Source organism: Pogona vitticeps, chromosome 10, assembly GCF_051106095.1.
Source record: "Pogona vitticeps strain Pit_001003342236 chromosome 10, PviZW2.1, whole genome shotgun sequence".
Taxonomy (NCBI): domain Eukaryota; kingdom Metazoa; phylum Chordata; class Lepidosauria; order Squamata; family Agamidae; genus Pogona; species Pogona vitticeps.
Window position 1 is genome coordinate 1,441,785 of NC_135792.1, and position 26,515 is coordinate 1,468,299.

General features: G+C 51.1%; 1 protein-coding gene across 3 annotated transcripts; it reads left to right on the top strand.

The window, feature by feature from the left end:
* The first annotated feature begins 453 nt into the window (after nucleotides 1–453).
* SPIRE2 (spire type actin nucleation factor 2) lies at nucleotides 454–26,146 on the top strand. Of its 3 annotated transcripts, none has more exons than XM_020788302.3 (16): nucleotides 454–584; nucleotides 2,672–2,771; nucleotides 11,956–11,993; nucleotides 15,315–15,680; nucleotides 18,743–18,826; nucleotides 19,082–19,246; nucleotides 19,764–19,850; nucleotides 20,407–20,530; nucleotides 21,232–21,401; nucleotides 21,578–21,794; nucleotides 22,675–22,820; nucleotides 23,301–23,438; nucleotides 23,543–23,610; nucleotides 23,714–23,741; nucleotides 24,449–24,564; nucleotides 24,813–26,146. In XM_020788302.3, exons 2-16 carry the CDS (start codon nucleotides 2,723–2,725, stop codon nucleotides 25,018–25,020), a joined length of 2,004 nt encoding a protein of 667 aa, XP_020643961.3. In that variant the 5' UTR covers nucleotides 454–584; nucleotides 2,672–2,722; the 3' UTR covers nucleotides 25,021–26,146. The 3 variants fall into 3 exon arrangements, with proteins under 3 accessions (XP_020643961.3, XP_020643962.3, XP_020643963.3); XM_020788303.3 differs by having other exon boundaries at nucleotides 21,578–21,755; XM_020788304.3 differs by lacking the exons at nucleotides 454–584; nucleotides 2,672–2,771 and adding an exon at nucleotides 3,548–3,879.
* The last annotated feature ends 369 nt before the right edge of the window (nucleotides 26,147–26,515 follow it).

Here is a 26,515-nt window from a genome sequence, read left to right on the forward strand (position 1 = left end):
ATCCTTAGGAGGCCAGTAAACCAAGTACCCAGCTTGTGGGGGGGGGGAGGATTTGGGGTGTTGTAGTCCAATGATGTAATGTTTTCCAGCAGTGAGAGGTATTGTGGTTGAATATGAAGCATGCACTATTTTAAGGAAGTATGATGGTAGGCCAACATGAATCATCTACAAACCATCCATTGCTCCCCGACTCTTGTGTTCCCAGCAGACTTGAATTGACTGGTGAGCCATCCTTCCTTGCCCCCAATCCCACTGGCCAAGGCACGCATGCCCTTTCCTTCTGATTCCCTTCTGAGGGGGGCACCCGGGGTCCTCGGGACAGAAGGCTGTTCATGTCCTGCTCCTTCCAGCCGAAAGCCACACACGCCACACTTTGCAGGGGGGCGGCTTGCTCCTTTAAAAGGGTGCTCTCCTTCACACCCCACCTCTACAAAGCAGCTAGCCCTTGTTGGCGTGTTAATGCCCAGCCTCACCTGAAAGCAGCCTGGTCCAGCATTGAGGAGAAGCTAGAAAGCGCAGCAGAGACAGGCGGGCCAACTCGGCCCTCCCTTTACCGAACAGGATTTTAACGAGACATTTTGTAGGTACGTAATCTTAGAAGAGGGGCTGTGAGGGTCCTGTTTTGTAACAGGATATGCTCCTCCTTAAACGGCTTCCCTTTGAAAAAAAGCACACTCTTGTGTCTCTAGCTGAGTTCAGGGAATCCATCAACCAAGTTTTGTCTCTGGCAGCTCCCTAGTTCAGAAAACTCTTACAATACCAGCCTCCAGGGTCATGTTACCTTTTTGTGTGTTTTAATGGGCCCGTTTCTCTATGGAGCCTTTTCAGTTCTGCACCCTTATTGTTGTCGGTAGCCTTTCCTGTTCTACATGACTAAAATTTTGCTTGAAGAGGAGGGCAAGCCATTCAGCAGTGCTCCAGAACCTGTTGCCTTAACAAGGTACAGAGGGGAGACGCTGTGTTCTCCCTAACAAAGGATGTATTTTAGGCAGGGTAGCTTAATGGTCTGTTCCAGAGGCATTTGCTGGTGTGTTGCAGGATCTGGAACTGGGGATAATCTGGTTTCATACCTAAGGAGACTCTGAACAGGAGGACCATCACATTATGCAATGTGTCTGTTTTGCCACTTCATCTATGTCCTGCACCCTGGAGTGCTCCTGTTTTTTCTAATTAGCAAGACTGATACCAGTAAACAAACAGCAGCTGACATTTCTCTCTCCAGTTCAGTGAGGTTCTTTCCAGCTTAGTCTGACTCTGGCATTTTAAAACATGCCGATGAATGTTTTGAAGGAGAGTGGAAACACAGAACCATCCAAAAGCCCAAAGCATAGGAAAGTTAATTCTTTTCATGCAGTAAATCTCAGAATCCCTTGCTGGGAGAATAAGTCACTTTTTCCAAAGGTTGAAGGGGGAAGGTATGTTAAACTGTTGGGGGAAGCACAGTTCCCACAAAACAACTGGATGTATTGTTGGGGCATAATTCAGGGGGGCATACACCCCACACCACTCCATGATCTGTCCCCATTAATATCCGTGATTGATATGGCATGACCAGTACAAGCAGGAATGATGCTGGGAAAGAAAGACAGTATGGTAAGAATACACCATCAGATAAGGCTACTTTATTTACCTTTCCTGGCCTATATTCGACCCACACAATTGGCTTAAAAGGGGGGGGTGAGTTTTCCCCTGAAGGGTCTTTCTCAGGCTACCTGCAAGCACCATATGGCGTTAAAATGGAATTTATGGCAGACAGCCTTATTCTCCAAGAACACTTGTTAAAGGTACTATTAAAAAGGCTGGAATTAGGTGGCTATTCTCAGTCAGAGTCCGGCCTGGTGAGTTTTCTATGGCTTGCCTCTGGCAAGATGGCCTTTGTTTGCTTCTTGTTGTAAAAGTAGCCCTCCCTTTGCAAGAGAGGAGGCTGGGGAGGAGGGGGAGAAGGTGTTTGAGCCCAGGTACAAAAAGGGAATAGAAATAACTCCAGTTTTTTTTTTTTTAAAAAATCTTGAATTGTAAGCAAAAGTAAAACTGGTGAATTAGCCCATTCAGGCCCAGGACTTGGAGTGCAAAACTCTCTTAAAAGTTTGGGTACAAATCCCTGTGAATTCAGCTATCCTGCTGCTGAATAGGGTTATTAACTGTGCCACTTTCCCCTCCAGCAGTTGTCATCTTTAATACCTCTAGGGCAGCCCTCTCTGCACTGGGGATCTAGCTGTGCCTGTTAAATGTGAGCCCTGGAAATGAGGGAAGAGCCTCTGATTTCACTCTGTTTTTGAAGGATTTTGCAAGATCTTCTCAAATTCAGCATGGAAATACCGTAATTTCAGATTTAAAAAAAAAGATGATAGATGCATGGTCTCACCCTCTTTACTAGTGTTGGATGGTGGTCTTCATCCAGCATCCTGTTTCTATGGCACCTTGCCACGTATCTTTAGTAAGAGCACAAGGGGGTGGTGGAATAAGAGCCAGGCCGCCACACTCTTTACAGTACTTGCTGATAAAGCAGCTAAACCTATTGAGAAAGTAGCTACTAGTCAAAGCATACTGCCTTTAGCTATGGAAGCTCTACCCCTCCTTTCTTCCTGCATGGACTTGCCCGTTCCTCATAACCAGGACATTCACTTTGTATATGCTCAGAGAACCCTTCTGCCACTCTCCCTATGTCCAGCATTTCAGAAGAACCCTCACCTTCTCGCCCTGCGCTGCCCCGCCTGCAAGAATGGAAGAGACCAGGACGGCGCTGGGCCAACCCCTTCCTGGGAGCGAAGGTAAGCCAAGCATCCCGGCCAGGAGGCCCCTCTTACCGGCTCAACAGAGGCCATTTCCTTGTAATCCCTATTCAAAGACTCCCAATGCAACCTTCCACACACACACAAACCCCACCACTCTGCCCGTGCTCAGAGGCACGGTTGTTCTGGAGTGGTGATGCTGGGCGGGGGGGGGGCAGAAATCCATGCCGGGGTTTCCACCGCTCCGGGGCGGGTGGGGGTGTCTCCCTTCCTCCTCGCCCTGCCCCACTCTTGGCAGCCTCTCTGTGTGTGTGCGCGTCCGTGTGCGTGCATGTGTGTGTCTGTCGTGGGGGAGGTTTATTGCGTGGGCTCCCCGTCCCCCCAGTTCCTCTCGTGGCGGCGCCCGGGCTCTCTTCCTTCGGCTGCGGCTGCTGCGGGCTGCCCTCCCCGGCCGCCTGGGGCAGGGATGACAAAGCAGCCGCTGCCGCCGCCGCCGCCGCCGCCGCCGCCGGGGAGGCCAGCCCGGGGGTGGCGCCGCCGCCGCCACCGCCCGCCCCTTCCTCCTCCTCCTCCTCCTCCTCCTCCCCCCCAGGCTGCCCGGGGCTGTTATGGAAACCGGCCCGCCTCGCCGCCTCCTCCTCCTCCTCCTCCTCCACCGCCGCGGCCCCCGACGCAGGAGCCGATGATGGCGCAGCGGCCATGGCCCGGCGGGCGGCGGGCGCGGGGGCAGCCACCGGCGGCGGCGGCGGGGGCGGCCAGGCGGGCGCGGGGGGCGGCAGCGGCGGCGGCGGCGGCGGCAGCCTCGACGGCCAGGGCGGCGGCGGGCGGGAGGAGCGGGCCGGGCCGGCCGAGGAGCTGTCCCTGGAAGAGGTGCTGAACGCCTACGAGCAGCCGGTCAACGAGGAGCAGGCGTGGGCCGTCTGCTTCCAGTGTTGCCGGGGGCTGCTCGGGCTGCCCCCGCCGGGCCCGGGCCTCGCCCAGGAGGGGCAGCCGCCCCCGCCGCCGCCCCCGCCGCCCCAGCCGCCCCCATCCCCATCCCCGCCGCCTCCACAGCGCTGGGGCCCCGCCGGGCGCATCCGCGACGCCGGAGACGTCTTCCTGCACCGAGACGGCACCGTCTCCGCCCGCGGCGAGTATGGCGTGACCGGTGAGTAATATTGGGCAGGGGGGGGGCAGCGGGAGGGAATCGGGGGGGGGGGTGTCGCAGAATGTCTGCCTCTGGAGGGGTGCCCACTGCAGGGGGAAAGCCAGCCCCCAGGGCGAGTGGCTGCCCCAATGATCTTGGGAGAACTGCAGCAAAGCACTCCTGGGGCTTGGAGGTTTGGACGGGGGAGGGGGGGAGAGCTCAACCTCCGAAGGGACCCCAGGCCAGAGCATCCAGCCAGGCCGGGGGGGGGGCTGCAGCAGCGTACCCACCCCTTCCGGAGAGAAATCCCTGTTGCGGAGGGGGGCAACCCATAGCCAACTGGGTGGGTGCGTCCTCCCCCCCACACACACACATACAAGCACGCGCACACCTAACTATTCCAGGGCCAGGCCCTCCCACTCCCTCCCTCCCAAGATCTGGTCAGAATTAATTGCAAAAAAAAAAAAAAAGGTGAACTTATCAACTGGCCGGTCCTTAAGGGTATCAAGGAGTCCCACTGGGTGACACTAAATGTGGAAATTATAATACTGAAATGCATATGGGGAAGTGGCAATTATTCAACTATTATAAGAGCAGACTGATAAAGCAATTATAAAATGCTCTGTTTCTCTGTCTTGGCTCTGCTTTCCTCTCTGCTCAAGGAATTCTGGTGATCTTGGGTAAAATGAGTCACCAGAACTGTGTACTTAGATATTTCCTGAAAGAGCAAAGAAGGGGGAGGTGGCGGTTTGAGCAGAAACCCCCGTTTGTCAACTCAATGCATTCTTTTGGAAGGCTGAGACCTGCGTGCGGGCCAATTATGAATCGAGGAGAAAACCTGCTCCTAAGTAAATGAAGGAAATGCTAAAGTTATCCTTCAGCCAAGATGGCATTTGAGGTTGTCTCATTTTGTAGCAGCCGGGCTGTGCTTTGGGGTCTGTTTCTTCTTTTCTTGCGTGTACAAATGGTGCATCGTTCTCCGCGAAGCGGGTTCAGGAAGTGGAGGAGCCTGGTTCAAGCCACGGAACTCGGAAGGTTTCCTGGCCTGCATTAATTGATTCCATGAATCAAAGGGCTTGAAATCCGTTCTCCTGCCGCAGGAGACGTGCGCTTAAAACACCAGCATGCTTTTGCAGACCCCACTTCCAAAGGGGGGCTTAAGCATCATCAGGGCCCGTGTGCCATGCAGGCAGAGGAACGGTTTCTTAAGGTAACGCTACAAACAGGCAGCTACGTTTGGGGAAACCTTTCCCCTACATGGTGCCACACCTTCAGGCTCTTGTGCAAGTCCAAAGTCTGGGCTTCCCTGTGCCCTAGTGAGCCGGGCGGGGCCCCTGGGTTGTAATGAGTCCTGGATTATCTGAATTACATGCACACAGAGGAGAAAGTATCTCACAATGACACACTTCACCTCCCCGGTAGGTTTATGACGTGTTTAATTATACTAACGGCCGGCAGAGATTCAGGAGCAGGAATCCAGGGCAGCCTCAATGCTACGTGCCTTTAAAGTGTTGAGCATCTGTGCAAGATGGGTGTCAAGGCTTTGCAGGATGAGACCAGGCCTTCTTTTTCCCTCTGGGGCACGGATGTCCTCTACCCCCCAAAGGGATGGGGCAGTCAGAGCTGGCCTTATGTGGCACGGAGTAGCAACTGGCAACATTTCCACTCTTATTTCTTGGGGCATGTGAGAACTGGGGAGGGACTTTAGCATGGACCCACTGCAAAATGTTTCCCCCCCTTTCTGTCTGTCTGTCTGTCTTCCTTTGGCTATTTGTATCACACTCCCTATCAGAAAATCTCAGGAGAGGTAGAATAAGGAGCCATTCAGACCATTTTCAAATGGTTTAAATGATACCAAACAGAGTAAACATCCCCAAACAGTCTAAAATATATCCAATTCGAACTACTTAATGTCTTCAAAACCTACTGACGTCAAGTTCCGAAGGGCCTTGGTGAAAAGCCATATATTTTAGCTCAGTGCCCCTTGGACCTCCAAAGGGGCTGCCCCACCGGGTAGCAGATCCTCCTCTTATTTTCTCCTTTGCTTCCTCTTGTGAAGCTAAGAGACACACATTTTGCCTAGGATCTTCTCTACATTTCAAGGCAAGGAAGAATATTTTATTCCTTTCACATTCCCCCCCTCCCCCGCCAACAAGTTCCAAGGGAGGCTGATACAAGGTTAAACACAAGAGGACAGACGGATAGAAAAACATGGAGGCATCATCCTATGAAAGAACAGCAGGAATGCAACTGGGGGAATTAAAAGAAGCGCCGATCAGCAGAAAAGGAAGGGAGTGGATGATTAAGAGAGCCAAGGAAGCCGTAAGAAGGCCACTTTGCTTGAAAGTGGCCTCAAGGCTGGTGCCAGGCAACTCTCGCCAAGGAGAGCATGGCACATCCGAGGTGTGGCAAGGAAGGAGTCCGTTCCCTCCCCCGTAGCAACCAAGCACACTTTGGATGCCCAGGGACCTGAGGAAAGGTCTCTACTGGAGAACCCAGATCACGGTGGAGAAGCTGGGGCCAACTGGTAGATCTCTCGGTGACCCACAGCCGATGGGCAAAGGGCGTCCCTCTCCCAGCCCCTGAACCGCAGCCACAACAGAGTCCCATCCCAGGTTGACTTTGCCTACGTACGGTCGGCTGCTGATCTTCAAAAATCTTTGGATGCCCAGGAATGGATGTTCTGGGTGAAAAGCCTGTGGCGTTCAGTTCTGCTCTGGTTCTGAGGACAGGCCCCCAGGATCAGCCTCTACTCAGGCGTGCCCAGTTGTTTCACTCAAACTGGGTGCGCCTCTTGTGCCGAGTTCCATTTCATGGATCTTGGGGTTCTAACAAAGCCTGACCAACCCTTGGCTTTGAAGAGACACAGAGAACAAGCCAGCTCCGTTTCCCACGTGCCAGTCCTTTGCTGAACAGAGAGCTGACAGGCTGTTGAGCAGCACCTTGCAAAGTCCCTTCCCGGCGCTATAGCTCTTTAACGCTATGGGGACAGACATGGTCTGTAAGCCTCTTGGTGCCCAAACGCCGACTGGTGAGAACAAACTCTTTTGGACTCAACTGGGAGCCAGTGCAGCTGAAAACCCCCCAAGGTACTGTATAATATGTTTATGACCAGGTCCGGCTGCTAGCTAACTGCCTCACTGCTGCATCGTGGGCCATTTTTTCAGCCTCCAAAACCACCTTCAGTTGCAGACCCAGCTATGCTGCATCATAGAAATGGCTCCTGCTGGATCAGCCCCACGTTGGCCTAGGAGGGGGAAGGCAGCCTCTTGACTCCCTTTTGTCTCCAGGATTTGCAACTGAAATGAATTTAGGGAAATGACCTGCATGCAAAATATGTATCATTTGGGTGTCCCGGTAGCCGCTTATCTCTCTGGAGGGAGGGTTGGCTCTTTCTGCCTTGTCCAAACAAGAGAGGGCCTTAGAGGCTTCTCGGCAGGGTGACACAGTGTCACCTTCGCTGTCACACCCAGGTCTTTCTGGGAGGAAGAAAGTTGACACAGCCGGGGCGGTTGCTTCTCTGCAAACAGGTTAGCCTCTTTTTCTTAGCTGTGCCGGTCACCGTTCAAGCGTGGAAGGGGCATTTTCCTGAATTCCGGTTTCAGCACAGCAGCTACCGGACACTGGCTTGTGGGTGGCTGCCGTCTTTAGTTCACACCTGCTTAACCTGGTTTTAGGTTTGATCCCCATCTCGTGCCAGGCACTACCACTCCCATCCCTCTTGAAGCACCTGACAGGATCATACTGTCTGCTAAAGCTCTTGGCGCCGTGCCTGGGTGTTGCGCTTTTATCCTGCCCTTTCTCTACGGAGCACGGAGTTAAGGCGCTCGTTTCCTCTTTCTGTTATAGCTCAGTGGCTTGGAATGCCCAGCTCTGGAGCCAGGGGCTAGGGTCCAAATCCCCACAGTGTCTGTGGCTAAGATCTTACAGAGTATGTGTGGCTGATGGGTTACAGGCCCTTGAGCAAACTCTGCAATCCCATGGCAAGCCTGCTAAACCACTTTGGAGTGTCTTACACCTAGAAAACCTGGGGGGGGGCAGGGGGTTACCCTAATCTGAGATGTACTTGATGGCATACAATAATAATTATTCTTCCTCTTTCTGCTGTTAATCTTCAAAACAGCCTTCTGACTTAGAATAAGCCAAGAGCTTGTGACCGGTATCAGATCACCCAGTAGGCTTCAGGATTTGAACCCGGGTCTTCATAGACTTAGTTTAAAATTCTAAGCACTACCGTGGCACTCATTTAACCTCCAAGCTGCTTTGGAAATGCTTCCAATTCTAAATGTTACATCTTCAAGAGAAACAGCAGTCGATCAGCAAGCGAACACTGTGCCCATGGAGGCACTCTCTGCTCGCTTTTCCTGAGTTCTTTTTCATCTTCGTACATTATGAACTTAAAGATCGGTTCTGAAATGGGTAGCAATGAATTATTCCAAAGGGATGAACGTGGCGGCACGTTCCCCATTTATTTTATAATACCCCTGTTAAGGCTAATCTCCTGCCAATTGGGGCAGCTAAATGAGTTCTTCTGGGCAGGCCACAAAGCAACCTGAATCTCTGGAAGAAAAAAACAACAACGCACTTCAGGGCGGCTGCATTCTTCTGACACAGGCCCACAGGCCCATCTGTTCCACAGCAGTCGTTCTCAAAAACAAATTCTTAAGGACGCACACTTCCTATGAAACACAAGATTATAGGTTTGGCACACCACCGACAAACAGTGTCCATCATGAATTTGGTGCCATGTTTGATTATCAAAACAATATTATCTGTAGCTGAAGCTGATCTTGCAAATGATGTCCTTTAACTTTGAAACTCTTCCTGGAAACCGAAGAGGAGCCTGGGGGCTGCATCAGGCCTAAGGCCCTTCTCCCGTTTACCCAGATCTGTAACAGGACAGGAGGGCCCTTTCAATACCTGGAAAAGGAGATGACAGAAATAAAAAGGACAGTAAGGGAAGACATTAGAAAAAGGTGCATGGGACAGGACATGGAGAGAGCAATAAAGCTGCTCAGAATTTTCTTGGTGTGCTAAGATGAATGAATAAGACAAGAACTCAAAACTCACCAAATGCAGTATACTAGAATGCTTCACTGATTGTCGAAACAAGAATTGCAGAGTGTAAAGCTGATCACTCCTGGTCACATAAATGGGAAAATGATTTTAGAAAAAAAGAACTTCTTGGCTGGAAAAACTTCACAGACTGGGTTGAGTGCAGCACAGTGTCCGTGATTAGAGCTGCCATGTTGAAGGGCGGTGTAGCTTTGAGAAACTTCCCCCTTACGTAGGAGAAGAACAAGAAGAAATGTTTAAGAAGGAGAAAGTGGATTCTCTCCCTCTTTCACCCTATGAGGACTTGGTCAAGCTGTCCAGGAATACTGAGAGCTTTAAAGGACAAAGAGTCATCGCATGGTTGACAGATGGTTTTACAAGGAGTCGGGCAAATTCTGGGAATTCAGCTCAAAAATCTGCTGAAAAACAAAGGGGGGAAATATAACTCCTGAAGGGGATCCTAGTCTAGCAAGTTCCTAACAGCACTTCCAAAGGAGAAACTGGTTTCAAGGATGTAGCTTTTCCACGAAAGCAGCTGGACAGAAATCCCTGCAAATGTTGCTCTTCTTTGTGCTGATGCATGACAGACCGTGACCCAAAAGGGGTGGAAATTTGGCCCTGTCAGGAAGCCTCCTTAGGTGATGCTCCATTGGTGGGGTGCAAGTCCTTATGGAGCAGGTATTAATCCCCTTTGATGGCCATGTCATAAAAGAAGATGTTTTATGCCTTATTTCACTTAAAGCCTTTTATTCTCCTCCCATGGGAACCTGCTTGTCCCTCCTTACATCAGTTTAATTGCTGGTGCCTAAATCGTCAAAGGAAAAACTAAAGCAGAGAAGTGGAGGGGAAAAAATCCTCCGAAATTAGGAACTAAAATTCAATTATCCAATTGTTTCTTGTTATATTTAGGTGCTAGTTTACCAGTCCCCATCAAGAGACACTTCCTTTCTTTCTGTTGTGCTTTACAAGGACTGTGATTCAATCCTGCAGCAATGTTTTGCCCGTCCCTCTGGGGTCTGCAAATGCTCTCAGCTGTTGTACAGTCCTGAGTCTCTCCTGCTGAATCTCAGGAGAGCAAAAGGCAGAGCGAAGGGCCAAAGGGAGGAGGGAGTCGTTTTCTATTCAGATGTTTTCAATTGTTTACAAAAACCCAAATAAATGAGAAATGTGTGGAGGAGCAGAAAGCAAGCAAGCGGCAAGGTTGAAAAGAAAAGGGGAAAAGGCAGTAACAGCAGACATGATAGCTGTTTACTCAACAGTTACCGTTGTTCCTTTGTAGTGGTTTTTTTTTTTTAATGGATGATGCTGGGTGTTTTAGAACCTCTGCAGGAGAAGGCCAGGTTGCTGCTTGTGCTGATAATATTTACTTAGAATTGCCATGAAGGTTATGAAAACTGGCTTGCCCAGTTCTGGATTAGACCATGCACAGTCTCGCTGCCGATGGCCGCCAGGGACAGAGCCCTCCCTGTCTTGTTCACATACTCACCGCCACCCCCATCCGGGCCAGGCAGAGGTGACTCTCTGCTGGTGCATTTAAGTCATTCCAGCCCCCATGCTCGGTTTTAACTGCGGGCACTGCTGGATGCCTTGATGGGGAGGAGGCCAAGAGACTGCGTCAGTCCCGTCGGTCCCTGGAGGAACAGAATAGCAAACAGCGGCTGTATAAGAAGGTGTTATTCTGCAGAGAAGCCCTGGTGTCTTAGTATAATTATCGCTGGGCATCCATAGCACCTTTAGAACATATGGCTGGATGCTTTTGTGTGTCCCCTGGCTGCATGTGCCCAGCGATTGCATGGCATGGATAACACTGGTGATATTCTCTGCACATCCTTCTGAAGGGTAGTATGGACCAGGCAGAAGTTCTTTCTCTCTCTTTCCACCCCCCCCCCCCCTTTGCTATGGGCTGCTGCTCCAGATGATCATCTGTGCCTCTAAGTTGACTGGGGAAGATGATTCTTCTAAGATGATTCTCCGCTGAGAATCTGCTGAGCCCTCAGGCTGAGCTGTGCTGACGTGGCTGCAAGAGCCAGTTCTGCTCCTTAGAGCTTCTGCTGTCTCTTGTGATGCCAGGTGGATATTTCAGGACTCTTGCATGGCTGCGTCTCAAGTTGCTTCCTGGTTTCTCCTAATGGGAACGCTTCTCTTCTCTTGATGAACACTTGAGCGTAATGATGGGTGTCTGTAAAATCCTAGGTGACTCCTAGTCAGAGTCTCCCACTCATCTTTCTGGCATCGTCTGAACTGGCAGTGGGATGGCACTTAGCAACAAGAAGGACAGGCTATTTTTAATTTTATTGACACCAAATCACTTAACATTTCCTCGTTTTTTGTCCATAGAGCAGACTGGTGTTTTATAACATGCACAAGTTTTAACCAAAAACCTAAGTATCTATCCAATATCAGAGCAAATATGTACAATATTCTGTCCCTAATATTGCCCTTTTTGTAGCTCTGGTGGTGTTATTTCTGAGATGATGTGGATGATGAGTATGATCACAGCTGACGCCCTTTTAAACCAATATGGTTTTCGAAAGACTGCCTGCTGCCTCCTAGGAGTTTCTGCAAGGAATAGGGGCTTTCTCAGCCCACATGCGCTAGAACCCCCTGCTAAGGGAGACGGCATTGGTCCCTTTACCTCTCTTACCTATCCGGCAGGCTTTTTAGATAACTGGCTTCCCTTGGTGCAGAAAGGACTTTTCATAGTTTGGGTGCTGCCTTCTCTTTTTACTTAATTTGTTTTTAAAGCCATTCTGCTTGTATTCATTTTAAGGTTCAGTGCTTTTTGTACTGTTTAATTCAAAGCTGCCTTGAGCCCCCCCCCCCCCGGTCAGTGGAGATGAAGAGGATCTGTGCCATCTCTGTTTGCCTGATGGAGCCTTGCAGTTAATCTTACTTTTCTGTCTAGAACAGAAGGAGAATCTGTGCATTAAAGGGGCAGGTTGATAAGTTAGAGGTCTGTCTGGTCAACCTGTATTTAACAATAAGATACATGATCTGGTTTCAAACAGCCAGGACCTTAACTTCATCATTTTCTTCTTGCAGAGCTTCCCTTGATCTTGACGCCTTCGGCTGAAGCACAGGTAACATTGCTGAGTGCCTCACGAAAAATACACCATCTCATCACCGCTGCACCCCCCCAAGACATGACCAAAATTTGCTCAGGAAGAAACAGATGCTGTCTTTAGCTTACCACCAAGAGTCTGCAGATTTTCTTGCTTTGTTTTGTGATTGGTCACTTAGGGGTAAACAGAAGCCTCATTTGCATGGCTGATTGCTCAGGCACAAAGCTCGGTGCGATTGCCATCACCTTCCAGTGACTCACAATCTGTCGTGTTAGGAACTTGGACGTCCAGTTGTTCACCTGCAACTGGTGTCTGGAGGTACACTTAACTGCCTCTGAACTGTGGAAGTCCCTATCATAGCTAGTCATCAGGAAGGTATGCAGCCTTTACGAGTTTCCCAAATCCGCTCTTAAAACCACCTGAACCAGTAGCCACCATCCTCTCGCAGGCCAGCATTCTATCGATTAATCACATCCACTGTGGGGAATTTCGTTCTTTTTTCGTATCCTGAAATCTGCTGCCCATAAATGTAATTTCCTGACCCCAGGTCTCTCACCTAATGTTGAGGGCAAGGAGAGAAGAAGGTTTTTCTCTACACTGTGCATAATTTCATAATCTGCCATATCTATACAGTATGTTAAGTGAACTGGCTTTAAAGCGAGCCATTATTCTGAATCTGAATGACCTCCATGTGTCCTTCCACTGAGAAGAGCCCTGAATATCCCTTATTCCTTATTCCTATTCACCGCCCCACTTCTGGCTGCCCCAGGCATATCCGTTTGGCCCCTGGGAGAGCCGGGAGTTGGGGACTCGGTCTCCTCTGGTATGGCTGTTCTTGCATTTTTCTTCTCCTTTGGATGTGGATGGGTTCGTGATGCCAAAAGCCACTCCCTCTTTGATTTCAAGATAGATCCTTGAAACGTGACTTCCTTTTTTCCTTTATCTTTTTCCTTCCTTCCTTCCTTCCTTCCTTCCTTCCTTCCTTCCTTCCTTCCTTCCTTCCTTCCTTCCTTCCTTCCTTCCTTCCTTCCTTCCTTCCTTCCTTACTTACTTACTTACTTACTTACTTACTTACTTACTTCCTTACTTCCTTCCTTTCTTCCTTCCTTTCTTCCTTCCTTCCTTCCTTCCTTCCTTCCTTCCTTCCTTCCTTCCTTCCTTCCTTCCTTCCTTCCTTCCTTCCTTCCTTCCTTCCTTCCTTCCTTCCTTCCTTCCTTACTTACTTACTTCCTTACTTCCTTACTTACTTACTTCCTTTCTTCCTTCCTTTCTTCCTTCCTTCCTTCCTTCCTTCCTTCCTTCCTTCCTTCCTTCCTTCCTTCCTTCCTTCCTTCCTTCCTTCCTTCCTTCCTTCCTTCCTTCCTTCCTTCCTTCCTTCCTTCCTTCCTTCCTTCCTTCCTTCCTTCCTTCCTTCCTTCCTTCCTTCCTTCCTTCCTTACTTACTTACTTACTTCCTTACTTACTTACTTCCTTTCTTCCTTCCTTTCTTCCTTCCTTCCTTCCTTCCTTCCTTCCTTCCTTCCTTCCTTCCTTTCTTCCTTCCTTCCTTCCTTCCTTCCTTCCTTCCTTCCTTCCTTCCTTCCTTCCTTCCTTCCTTCCTTCCTTCCTTCCTTCCTTACCCTGCCCAAAGCAGATCTAGTCCACCCTCAGTCTGTCTCTCCCCAGGGTGTCTGTTGTCCTGGCAGCTAAGCCCAGGAAAGGATCTGCTGAGCCCACTTGCTAATAATTGATGAGCACTTAAGCCCCCACTGACAGGAGGGAGACACATTTACTCACCACCCCAGAGGGGATGTCTCAGAAATGGCACATGTGTGGTCAGGGGGCTGGAGCGGTTTGCTTCCTCACCAGCCAGATGCCCCAAAGGGCCGGCAAAAAGGGGTGTGTGTGTCTTGGTGTGGCCTCTTTCTCTGCCTTCTGTTGCACCCTCTGTTTCTAGGGGTCAGAAGCGACAAGGCAGTGGAGCCTGCTGTTTGAGGGTCAAATGCATTTGTTTTTCCAAGCACCAGGTTTCTTACCTCTGGAAGCGTCAGATGGCCTTGTTCTGGGGTTTGTCACTAGGAGACGGGGACAACATTGTTTAAAGCCTGGGTGTTGATGGTGCAAACAGGACAGCTTTGCAACACTGCCTTTTGGACGAAAGAGGTTTTATCATTTTTTAATTATGAAGCTCACCTCTCATCTTGTTTTGCCCCAGAACTTCTCTTATCAAGGGCAACCTTTTCTTCCTTTGTCTTTTTATTTCCTGCATCCTGAGGGTATCTCCCACCCAGACCTTGTAAATCTAATTTTTTGGACTTCAGATCACGGAGTCCCCGAGCCAGAAACCGTGACAGTTGCAGGTGATGCCTTCCACCCAGTTCGGCATGCTGGTGCCTGTCTTTTCCTTCTCCTCTCGCCCTCCACCCACTTTCCCAACCGGGGGATGAGGCAAGCAAAAGAGTGCAGCTTCTGTTTCTTCCCAAGGCATGGGGGCTCCCTGGGGTCGCTCACATTCCCTTTGATTTTTTTTCTGCCGATAATGGAGCCATAGCATACAGCACTAAGAAATAGGAGAGAGAGAAAAAGAATCCTTTTTTTTCTGGAAGGAAATAGTGGAGAGAAAAATAAATGCACAGAAAAATTGACCCATCTGTATTGCTGCATTACATTTTTGGAAACCTCTCTGTAATCTGAGTTTTCCTGGGGCCGCAGAGTCTCATTAAAAAAGTAGGAAAGGGTGGGCAAATGCCATGAAATAGTGAGCAGAGGAACGGAATAGAAAACCAAGGTCAATTCGACAGCAGAGAACCAACCCTGGCCACACAGGAAACCCAATTAAAACCAGCAGCAAGATAAGACTGCAAAGTTTTGGAAGCACAAAATTATTTCCAGAAAGGCCCGGGAAAATAAAATCATGCTGATTTTTAACCAATTATTCTGAAAGTGTTGTTTTCACATATGCTTCTGGAAAGAATTTTTATCACGCTGCCTTTCTTGTTTTTGTAAAGCCACCTTGAGCTGTTCAAGGAAAGACCTACTGTATATGTCTTAGGTTTAACCAATAAATAAAGTAGCGAAAAGTCCTTAAAAAACAAACTTAAAGCTGGGGAAAAAACCCACAAGCAGACAAAAGAACCACTCTTAAAGCACTGTTAGTGAATTGCTAGTCGTTTTAATCTTTATTATTTCTGACAAAGGGTTTAATTGCTTCTGGTGTCAATACACACCCATTTTAGATGACCTTTAAATGAATGTTCTCAAAATAAGGGGAAGCAGTTGCTGGGGCTTGAAAGGAGCGCCAACCCTTCAGAGCAGGCCTGTTGGCATAACCGTTGGCACTAATGGTCTGCCGCTTTCCAGATGGTGCAGTCGCTGGGCTTTGCGATCTACCGAGCGCTGGACTGGGGTCTGGACGAAAATGAGGAGCGGGAGCTCAGTCCTGAACTGGAGCGCCTCATTGACTTGATGGCCAACAGCGACTCGGAGGACAGTGGCTGCGGCACCGCCGATGAAGGCTACGGCGGGCAAGAGGAGGAGGAGGAGGCAGCGGCGGCAGAGGGGACGGTGCGGGCCGTGCGCACCTTCAGCCAGACCATGCGGCTGTGCGCCATGCGCCTCACTCAGCCCCAGGAAGCGGACGCCCATTACCAGGCGGTCTGCAGGGCGCTCTTCCTGGAGACGGTGGAGCTGAAGGCATTCCTGGCCAAGATCCGGGACACGAAAGAGGTGGGTGCCGCCCCTCTGCCCTGAGAGTTTTAGAACCTTTCGTTTTTTTCTTTTGCAAGACCCTCAGCTCCGGAAAGCCCAGCCTGACTAAGGGTCCCCGTAAGACTCTGCGACTGGTGTTGACCTTGTGTCCTTGGGCTGGGGGTAGGGGATTCTGGGAATGGCAGTCGCAAACCTTGAGGGGGAGAGGGTAGAAGGCTGGGGAGGCATACCCTCTTAGGAAAGCAGAGGAGCAGAGAGAGGAGGAGGAATGGAAAACTGGGTAGCACTGGAAAACGTTACTCTTTTTTGGGGAGGGGGGGAGAGTAGTTTCCAGAATTCCTGCTTAGGGAAGGTCTGGGAGTCATAATCCAAAAAAAAAAGTAACTTCCAGCAGTTGGAGTGGGGCAAAAAGCATTGTACAGCTTGAAAGGTGGGTTAATGAGACATTTTCCACCTGCCACCACCTGGGGTCTAAATCTGCCGCTCCAAAGCCCTCCACGAGGAGAGGGGGAATGGAATGAACCTCTCTCTTCTCAGCGATGCAAAGACCTCGGCCAGGAGGCATAAATTGTCCTCGGCTTTCCTCCCAGAACCGCCGCTGCTGCTAAAGGGATGGTTTTCTGCCTGAATTGAGCTGCCATCGTGGCATCTTCTGCTCTCACCTGTCGATGCCACCTGTTTCCCAGTTGGCCACCACCCCTCTGCTGCAGGGAAGCCGGTAATCTTCCAGGCAGAGCTTGGCAAAAAATTGCTTTTGTTGGCCAAGGTGAGCAGGATAGACAGGGAGACCTGGATTATTTGTAACTGGAGTTCCTGGCCATCCCTCCCGTGGTGTTCTTTGGTTGCTAAGTGGTAGGACCCACCCAAAGTCCTTGGAATAGGTCATGTGAGCATCCTGTCTCTCTAAGCATGGTGTTTAGAGAGCATTCTGGCACAGGGCTTGTGCAACAGTGCCCGGGCTCCGAGGAGCACATTCTTGCTGCAGAAAAGGAAGGTGAGAGAAGGCGAGAGGGCTGGCCGCCGGCCACATCCTGATGAGCCACTTCCGCCTCTCCATAGCACCTGGTTTCTCACATGCAGTTCATTAGGGCCCATCCCTCTTCTGTCAATAATAGGTCTTGGCAGATTAGAATCACGGACCTTTCCTTTAACACAGACGGTTCTCGGAAGTATCAGCTTCCAGAGTTTCGGAGAAGCTACTATTTTTGGATAATACTGCCCATGTTGTTTGGGAGATCTTGGGAAGTGTCATCCAAAAAAGTAACTTTTTGAGGCTCCGTGTGCACACTCAGCCTTTGACATTCATGTGGGTTTGCCAGCCAGCACTCTGGTTTGGGGAGGGGGGGGTGTTAAAAAGAGAAACCATTAACTCTGCATCCCAGCAAGGTGTAAACAAATAATTTTAACATCTCTTCTTTTCACGGATGCTGCCTTTTGAATCTCAGAGCTGTAAAGGGACACACCATGGCCAACGCAACTAGACAGGGTTTTTTTTAATGTCTGCTGCTTCCTAATTTTTCTTGCAAGTTGAAAGGCTCTGAAGAACTTGACCACTTTCAATTATTATTACTATTATTATCATTATTATTGGTCCTATTTTGTGGTCCCAGTGAAAGGTCTCGCTCAGCTCCCACCTGGTTCCTTGGGTTTTCATCCTCTTTCTTGCTGGCCTCAACTTCTTGGGAGTTACCTTTCCCAGCTGTGTAGCCCCACCCAGTGGAACCCCCTTTTGTCCTGTGAGTGGGGTGAGGTGGGAGTTTATTTATTTTTATTTATTTTTGGCCATCTGCAAGATCTACATGGCTCCCTGCTTGCCTCCCTGTTGGAGGCGCAAAGGGGAAACAACAGGCGGTGCCCCCACCTGGCCAGGCAGAAGGAGGTGTGGTATTTCTCCCTCCCCCCCCAATGAGCTTGGCATTTATCACTAGGGAAGGACCCCTCCCAGCGAAGGCTTGGTGTTAATTAGGACTGCTCCAGCCGAATGTTTGCCCAGGGAGGGACTTGTTTTCTCTTGAAACAGACTTCCTGGAAAATCAGGAGAGTTCGTTCCTCTGGAGGAATCAAAATGTAACCAGAAGCCAAACCTGCTCTTCTAGGGGTGGAGATTTAACACCATTATTCAGAAGAGCGCCTTGGCTTAAGTCATAAACCGGACAAGGAGAACACACGGCAGCTCAGGGAATTCTGTAAACTTGGCCCCTTTACCCAACATCACTTTCTCCAGGAGGGCACCTGAGTGAGGTCAAAAGGGCATTCCCCAGCTGTAACACCAGCCCTGCAAGGTAGAGCGCCCTCACCCCTATTGCCCATCTCAGCCTTGGTCGGTTTTAAGGACTTAATTGTGGCGCTTTGTGTAACTATTCTGTGCACACTGGAATTCTAACTTCTACGCAGACACCTTGGTGTGTGTGTATATATATATTGATTTTCCCTGCAAGCATTAAATAAATACCGTATTTTTCACTCCATAAGACGCACCAATTTTTTAGGAGAAGAAAACGAAAATATAATCTGTTTTCTTCGCTCCATAAGACGCAAAGACTTTCCAACCCCCTGTTTTGTGGGGGGAAAGTGCGTCTTATGGTGAGAAAAATACGGTACTTTCCTGACCCATTGCATCTTCATAGGCCTCCAGGAAGATTACTATGGAAAAAGTCTTCACAGTGTAGAATTTGTTAAAAAACCAAAGAAAGAAATGTCACTGCCCGTCTCTAATGTGCGAATCCAGAGGGTTTCCACCTCAGCTGCCTGGCCTTTTGCAAGCAGGGCGGCTCAAGAGTGGTGATCCCAGTGCTCTGATCTCCTCCTCACTCCAGGTGGTCCAATGAGCTGAAATGCACGTGCCCACCAACTCTCTCCTGGTTCCCTGGTTCCTCCTGGTTTTGCGTTCTTGGTGTGTGTGTGTGTTTGTGTGTTTGTGTGTGTGTGTGTGTGTGTACCAGTACCGCACAAGCATGCCACGTTTCACCTACCCAAACTGGTCCTGTGCTAAACTGGCAAGCCCTGGTGCCAGTTGGGCTGCCCGGTATACTCTGTGCAAATGGGCAGCCTGGTTTATGTCCTTCCTCCTGCATCCGCAGATGCTGAAAAAGCTGAAGGATGAAGATGAAGAGCTGAAGGACCGATCGGCGGCAGATCTGGATAACCTGAGGAACACGGACTGGGTATGGAGTGGGGCCGGTTAGCTGTGGGTTCTTGGATCTGCCAACTGGCCTTGCGGCCGGTATGAAGTTTTACAGGATTTGACAGCCTCCGCAGAGGTAACGTCTTCCATAGTCCCCAAGGCTTATTGTGAGAAGAAGCACATTTTTGTGAGCCTTAAAGGAGAGCATTTGAGAGAAACCAGCTCCTCCCCAAAGCGTGTGCCCGTTTAAGAATGCAAGGCACCGTTCGTGATCCTGCTTCTCTGCCTGCCACAGGCTCGGCTCTGGGTCCAGTTGATGCGGGACCTCCGGAACGGCGTGAAGCTCAAAAAGGTGCAGGAGAAGCAGTTCAACCCTTTGCCCACCGAGTACCAGCTGACGCCCTTTGAGATGCTGATGCAGGACATCCGGGCACGCAATTACAAGCTCCGGAAGGTCATGGTAAGCGATGGGGCTGAAGGAGGCTCTTCTGCCGGCTGGGTCTCGGGCGTCAGCTGGAGGCCCCCCGGGAACCGCTCTGCTTCTCCAGGGCTTCTGGTGGGAGACGACGACGGTGGAAGCAGGACTGGCGCAGGGAGCAGCCTGGATGAATGGCTGGATGGCTCAGTGCCTTAGGCTCCTGGCTGCAGAGCCAGAGGTTGGCAGTTCGATTCCCCCCGCCCCCAACTGGGCCTCCTTGACAGAGGCTGGACTGCCCACAACAGCTAACATTAAAATATACATGTCAGTCTTTTGTTTTTTGTCTTTTTCTTGCTCTTGTCTTGTTTTGTTTCTTTGGATTTTGACCGATTTGCTCACGCAGACAAACACGGCGACCTCTTTTAAATCAAAGTAATCGTGTTTGCCAAGGAGTTTTCATGACAACGGTTAAGCAGAATCACATTTCAAGAGTGTTCAATGGCCTTTGCAGTTTTGAAATAGCAATTCTTCGTTTTCGGGGCGGGTTCTCTCTCGCCAGGTGGATGGTGACATTCCTCCCAGGGTGAAGAAGGATGCCCATGAACTCATCCTTGACTTCATCAGATCCCGGCCGCCCTTGAGACAGGTAAACCCAGCCTCTGACTTTGTTACCCTCCCCAAAAACAGTGGTGGAAGGAGGGTCGTTGTAAAAAGCCCTCTTTGTGTTGAATCTGCAACATAAACTTGCATACAGTTTTAGAAGCAGAAGAAATCAACATCACGAAGACGTGAAGCTCCGTGTCTTTCTGTTCCCCTGATTTGATTTTTATTTCTCCCCTTTCTCCAAAATGTGGGGCTCAAGGCAGATCCCATTGAGATGGAAAGATGCAGGTAAAAGGTGAGGGGGTCATTTTGCTCCCATCAGCTCCCCCAGCAAATCTCAGTGCTTGGACAGGGGTATACAGACAGGGGCTCGCTTTTTGATATCAAGGTCCCGGGCTGTTTAAGGGCTTTAAATGTGATCACCAACACCTTGTATTCAGACCAGAAATGTTACTGGTCATCCATAACAATTCCTTTAGAACCAGTGGCCGGCCTGCTGCCCACTGCACTTTTCTCTGGGCTTGGTGCTGTCTCCAAGGGTGGCCCCACGTCTAGTTCTTTTGCATGTGAAAAAGGGTGGCTCTCCAACCATGTTGCAGGCTTCAGAGCGGAGGCTGCGGCCTATGCCTCAGAAGCAGAGGACGCTCCACGAGAAGATTTTGGAGGAGATCAAGCAGGAGCGGAAACTTCGGCCCGTCGAGATGCGGTACCAGAATCAGAAAGGTAAGTCTGCAGCCTCGGGCGGGGGGGTTTCGCTAAAGGGGACCCCAAGGCTCAGTCAGGAGTGGCAAACGTGCCTGAGATTTCAGGAGGGAACCTCCAGAATCCCAGTTGAGGCCTCGGGATTCTCAAAACTCTGGGGTCCATGAGGTGGCCCCATTTGTGGCACCCGGTAATCTTAGCAAGTAATAGTGGGAAAGGCGGAAGGAAGCAGGAAAAGAGGAAGACCCAATATGAGATGGATTGATTCCCTAAAAGAAGCCACAGGCTTGAGTTTGCAAGACTTGAGGAGAGCAGTTGAAAACAGGAGATTTCGGAGATCACTCGGTCATAAGGGTTGACATGAATCAGAGGCGACTTGACAGCATATAACAACCACAATTGCATTTTTGGATCACAGCTCCCAGGATCCCCTAGGTAGCAAGGCTGGCGGCTGTGATGGCTGGTGGATTCTGGGATCTGTAGTGGTAAACAGACCCTTTTCCGTGCCATGGTGGTATTAGAGCTAACCAGCTGCCTCCCGAAAGGACGGTTTTCCATTCAGAAGCGCCCCCTGTATTCCGGTTCTTGCTTTTATGAAAAAAAAGAGGAGGGGAGGGATGGGGAAAACCCATATCAGAGTTTCCCCTCTCCCCTCGTTCCCCATAGAAGAAGGTGCTTTGCTTCCGGCGGTCAGTCTCAGCGCCGTTCTCATGTTCTTCCAGGGTTTGGTTCCGTCCCGTGCCTGGTGAAGGCCTGCTCCGGTGACGCCAAGTCCACCTCCTGCATCAACCTCTCGGTCCCGGAATCGGGCGTTCCCCCACAACGCCAGAGGCCTCGGGTCCTGCTGAAGGCTCCCACGCTGGCCGAGATGGAGGAAATGCTCACCTCCGAAGTAAGAGGACCGGGGCGCCGCCTCCGAGCGGGCGGCACCTTCCGGAGGAAGGCAGGGCTGGGAAGCGCCAAACTCTCCTGTTCGGCCGATAAACGAACTGGCAGAAATCGCCAAGCGGGCAGTTTCATGCCCATCTGGACCCACGTGCGTTCATGCGCTCTCTCGTCCTTCCCCAGGAGGAAGACTCCCCCAGCTCGGAGCCTCTTCAGGAACCGGCTCCGCTGGGCCCTCTGAAACGTGACCGCTCCTTCTCGGAGCAAGACCTGGCCCAGTTTCAGGATGAAAGTGACCGTGGCGGACCGCCAGACCCGGAGCACTCGGGACCCAGCGGGTCTGAGCCGAGACCCCGCTCAGGTACCACGACCCCTGCATGGACCAGCATGGAAAGCCCGGGCAAGTGCACCTTTCTCCCCCTACCTTCCGCTCCCACCCCCACCCCCAACCTCTCTCTTCCAGAACTAACCAGACTTCAGCTGGGATGGACGTGCTTCTCGAATGCCCAATTCTTTCCCAAAACTGGTCCCCTTTCCTCCTCCAGTGGAACTAAGGCGACTGCCAAGAGGACACCCTTTACCCCCCCCAGCAACCTCCCTCCCTGGGTTAGCATTTCACCACCATCACCACCAGCAGCAGCTTGCACCCTCCCGTGTAACACCAGAGCAAAGGGCTAAAGCAAACGGACACAAAGCACCCTCTGAAAAATCTGTCGCTGCAGTGCTGTTGCTTCACCTGGAATATTTGCAAAGCCAAGCCAAGCCGAGGCTGGGAACAGAACTTCGAAACCTTAGCACTCAAGTCAACATGCGAAGGGCTCCAGATTTGTTAGCATGAATGCTAGAGAACAGCCGTGTGGAATGACTATTTCATTAAATTCAGAAACAAAGCCTTTTCAGCTACCGGGAATTACCCAGTGACAAATTAAAGCAGCAAGGAATGGTTGCTGGTTGCAATTTTGATTGAATTAGGATGAAAAGAAATGTTTAACAAGGCATTCAAGAGAGAGAAAATGGACAAACATCTGTTGGATGTGCTTTGGTCTGAATTCCTGCCTTGAGCAGGGGGTTGGGCTGGATGGCCTTTTAGAGGACCCTTCCAACTCCATGGTCCTAGGTTCCTATGTGGTTTCCAACCTCTGCCCACAAGCAGGATCGTTCCCCTCGGCTACCGTGAGCCTTACATCGACCACCATGGATAGCCAGGGCCGACGGTCTCGCTTCCTACGCTGTCCCGGGACGGTGCTGACCCTCCTCGTGTGCCTTCTGTTCTCCTTCAGGTTCAGTTCCGGCGAGCTACCACCAAAGCCCTTATGGTGCCAGTCCTTTCTCCCCGAAACAGGGCTTCCTCAGTTCCGTGGATGAGAAGTTGGAAGCCGGCTCGGGTCCCGCTCCTCCAGATGCCAATTTGAAACACTTATGGCTGGTAAGGAGTCCAGAAAGGCAGTGGGTGGTCAAGGGATGTGGGGGAGGATTTGGGTTCTTAGCTGGCTCGCCCCAGACCCGAATTGGTCCAAGAGGTTGGCAGCCTGGAAAATAAATGTGGACAGCGGCAGGAAGAGGATTGTGTGTCTCTCAGAGGACCACACTCTGCTCTAAAGATAGCCTGTCATGAGAACAGGGAATCCCTGAAGTGCTGAAGACATCTGATGGTCACAGCTGTTTGTACCTCCTGCAGTTTGCAATTTGACTTGCTTCCTTTTGTGATTGGTCGTTGGGAGGTAAACACGGGCTTCTTTTGCAAGTGTGCTTGCTCAGTCACGGAAGTGTGTTAGGAGCGGCTCTCAAAAACTAACTTCCCAAACTTTGCTGGTCTCTGATTGAGGGGCTATAGAGAACAGCTGCCAGGTGTCCAGGCATGCCCCAGATCCTCAGCCCCCTCACCCCACTTTCCTTTCCTCTCCAGCAAGAGTTCAGCCACCCCGTCGAAAGCCTGGCACTCACCGTAGAGGAAATGATCAACGTGCGCCGGGTGCTGGTGAAAGCAGAGATGGAAAAATTCTTGCACAGCAAAGAGCTTTACAGCAGCCTGAAGAAGGGGAAGGTGCGTGTGGCAGGATGATGCCCCGCGGTACCCTGCTGGAGGGATGTTTCTGGGGGCAGGAGAGCTGTTTTGATGCCAGGTGCCTCTTTTTCTCTGTTTCTTAGATCTGTTGCTGCTGCAAAACCAAGTTTGCTCTCTTTTCCTGGCCTCCTGCTTGCCTTTTCTGCAAAAGGTGAGCAAGTTTGGAGATTCTGGGGAGAGAGGGGTTGGACTCCAGGTGTGCTGTGGACGGACGGATTCTGACCCTTTTGTCTTGTCGGCTTCTTCCCTTCTAGATCTGTCTGTAGCTCCTGCAGCTTGAAGGTAAGAGCCTTCCTCTTGACTCTTCCGGCCAGCTAAAACACAAAAGAAAGGGATGGTCAACTAGAAGGCATGCTTGACAAGGCCTTTCCCCTGCCAATCTTCTGTTTTCCAATTTGGTGCTGAGATGCAGCTGTGTGGTTTTCAAGGCTGCTCAGCAAGAGCTACGGAAATACGAGCTTGCGGGCCAAATACCGCCAGTTGTTCTTTCGTGCTGACTTACGATGACCCGAGGAACGAGTGACCTCCAACATGTCCTTCCTCAATGGCCTTGCAAAGCTCTTGTGAACCCAAGGTTGTGGCTTCTTTGAGGGAGTTGATCCATCTCCTATTTGGTCTTCCTCTTTTCCTGCTGCCTTTCCCAGCCTGATGGTCTTTTCCAGAGAATCCTGCCTTCTCATGAGGTGCCCCAAGTCAGAAAGCCTCCATTCCAACCTTTTTTTCCCCTCCAGAGAGAGTCTCCAGGCTTGATTCGCTCTGCGACCCACTTCTTTGTCTTTCTGGCCGTCCAGGGTATTTGCAAAGCTATCCTCCATATAGACTAAAGACCCCTACATGTCCACCCATCCACTACCACCCCCGGTATCCTTAAAATGTCCCCTTGCCTGTTCAAGTTTGCAGGCCTGACCTGAGGGATGCGTCTTCCTCCCATGGAGGCTCTTCATTTTTCCCTCTGCTGAACCCCCCCCCCTTTTTTTATTATTTTACAGATCAAGATGCCTTCAAAAAAGCTCGCCCACATCCCTGTTTACGCCCTGGGCTTTGAGACCCTGCCAGGCTCGTTGGGAGCCAAAGCACCCACGTTCCGGAGACGGGAAGCATTCCAGTAAGTCCTGGTGCAACACACACACCCTCTTTTTAAACCCTTCTCGTCCTCCTCCTCCTCCTCCTGGCTTCAGTGGATACGGCCGCTGTGGTTTCCTCCCTTCCTGGCAAAGCCGCCTTGAGGGTAACAAACAGGATGTTTCTCTGCTACTGAACGGAAAGGGTGCTGGTTTGGCACTTTCAGTGGCATTTTTTGGGGGGGCAGGCAGAGGGCCTTTCTCAGGGGTCCCCTCTCCTCTCCCTTCCCAGCTCCCTGCAGGGCACCCGCTGGCGCAGCGTGGAGGAGGACTTCCCCTACATCTACGCCCACGGCTCGGTGCTCAAGGACGTTTGCAGCGACTGTTCCGGGTTCGTCACGGACGTGGTCAGCTCCAGCCGCAAGAGCATGGACATCCTGAACACAACGCCCTGCCGGAGGAGTCGCAAGACCCAGTCGCTCTACATCCCCTCCAGCTAGACAGGACACAACGGCCTCCATCCTTCTTCCCCCCCACACACACACACACGCCTGCCCGCCCGTCCTGCACCAAGTCCACAGCGGCCGATCTCTGTCTTCTCCGCTCCAGGCAAGGGGCGGGTTGCCGACTCTCTCGATTTCTGGCCAAGAATGCATCGTCTGACGATTTGCGTGGACTTCCTGGGGGGGGGGAAGAGAAGAGGGTCACCCATCGGCTTTCTTGCTTAACTTGCATCAGCTCCGACGTTGAGCCTCCATGGCCCCTGCCTCCCACAAACGCACCCCCCCCCCCCGGCTGTGTGTGTACATATATACATACCTATAGAGACTCTATATTTATATCTGTGGATCAGCTGCTTGAAGCTGATGGGCTAAGTTTGGGAACAGAACGGTACCTGCTGCCAGATGAGGACTCCAAGAGAGGGACCCTGTGCACCCCCCCCACACACACACACACATGGACATAGCAGTCTATTCCTCTACCCACTTCCCTTAGACTATATGCAAGCCAGAGGGGAAATACTTCCCAGCCGACTGGGTTGTGTCAAGCCGTCCCTGTCGCAGTAGCAAAACATAGAAAGAGGGGCCGTGCAGACCACCCTCCATGGCCAGCAGCGCCCACGAGGGTGGATTCAGTCCTTCCAGGTATCCCAGCAAAACACCATAGCTGAAAAAACATAATTTTTTTCAGACTTCAGTTTCAAGAATTCCCTATCCAGCCTGGCTGATCTGGCTCAGGGCTTCCATATTCCAAAAAGAGCTTTTTCTAAGCTCTGCCTAAAGGATGGCGCCAACTGTTCCTCGCGAAGTTGTTTGGAGGGTGGGCAGGGGGCAGGAATCAGGGCCCCCACGGAGCAAGCTGTTCAGGGCTGGTCTTGCTTCCTACAGGGAACCTCTCCCCTCTCCTCCTCACTGTTTCTCCCCCCCTCCCCGCCAGACGCCCCGTGGTGTCCCAGTGATCTGCTGTTCTCCCACCTCTGCGCAGGAGAGGCGTTTAAAACCTCTTCTCCACACTCCTTTCATTTTGTTAAGACAAAGGAGGGATGTCCCCCCCCTTCCTCCGCATAAACAGAGAAACACATTTTACTTGTACAATGTATAATAAAATACTTTGTTTTTGTAAGCATTTAGATGGCAAGTGGGCAGTGGCTGGGCCTCGTGGGGCCTATGATCAGCAGCCGGGGTGACCCCTGGAGTCTTGCCCACAAGGGGGGGTGTCGGGCAAGGCATCTTCGTCATGGCCCCTTTCAGTGATAGGATCAGCTGGTCCTCTCTACCCGCCAAGATACATCTGAGTTTGGAAAAATAGATACAAACCCCACTACCGCCCTCCTGGCCATGCTGGTTAGGGGGTGTCTTGAGAGTCGGTTGCCAAAAGCGGTGTTTTTTCTTGGCTCCAGGGTCCCCCCCCCCCCCCCGTTGCTACCCTCCTCTGGGAATGGGGAGAGAGAGAGAGGAGACGATTCCCTTGCTGCCGACTGCATTTCTCCTCTGA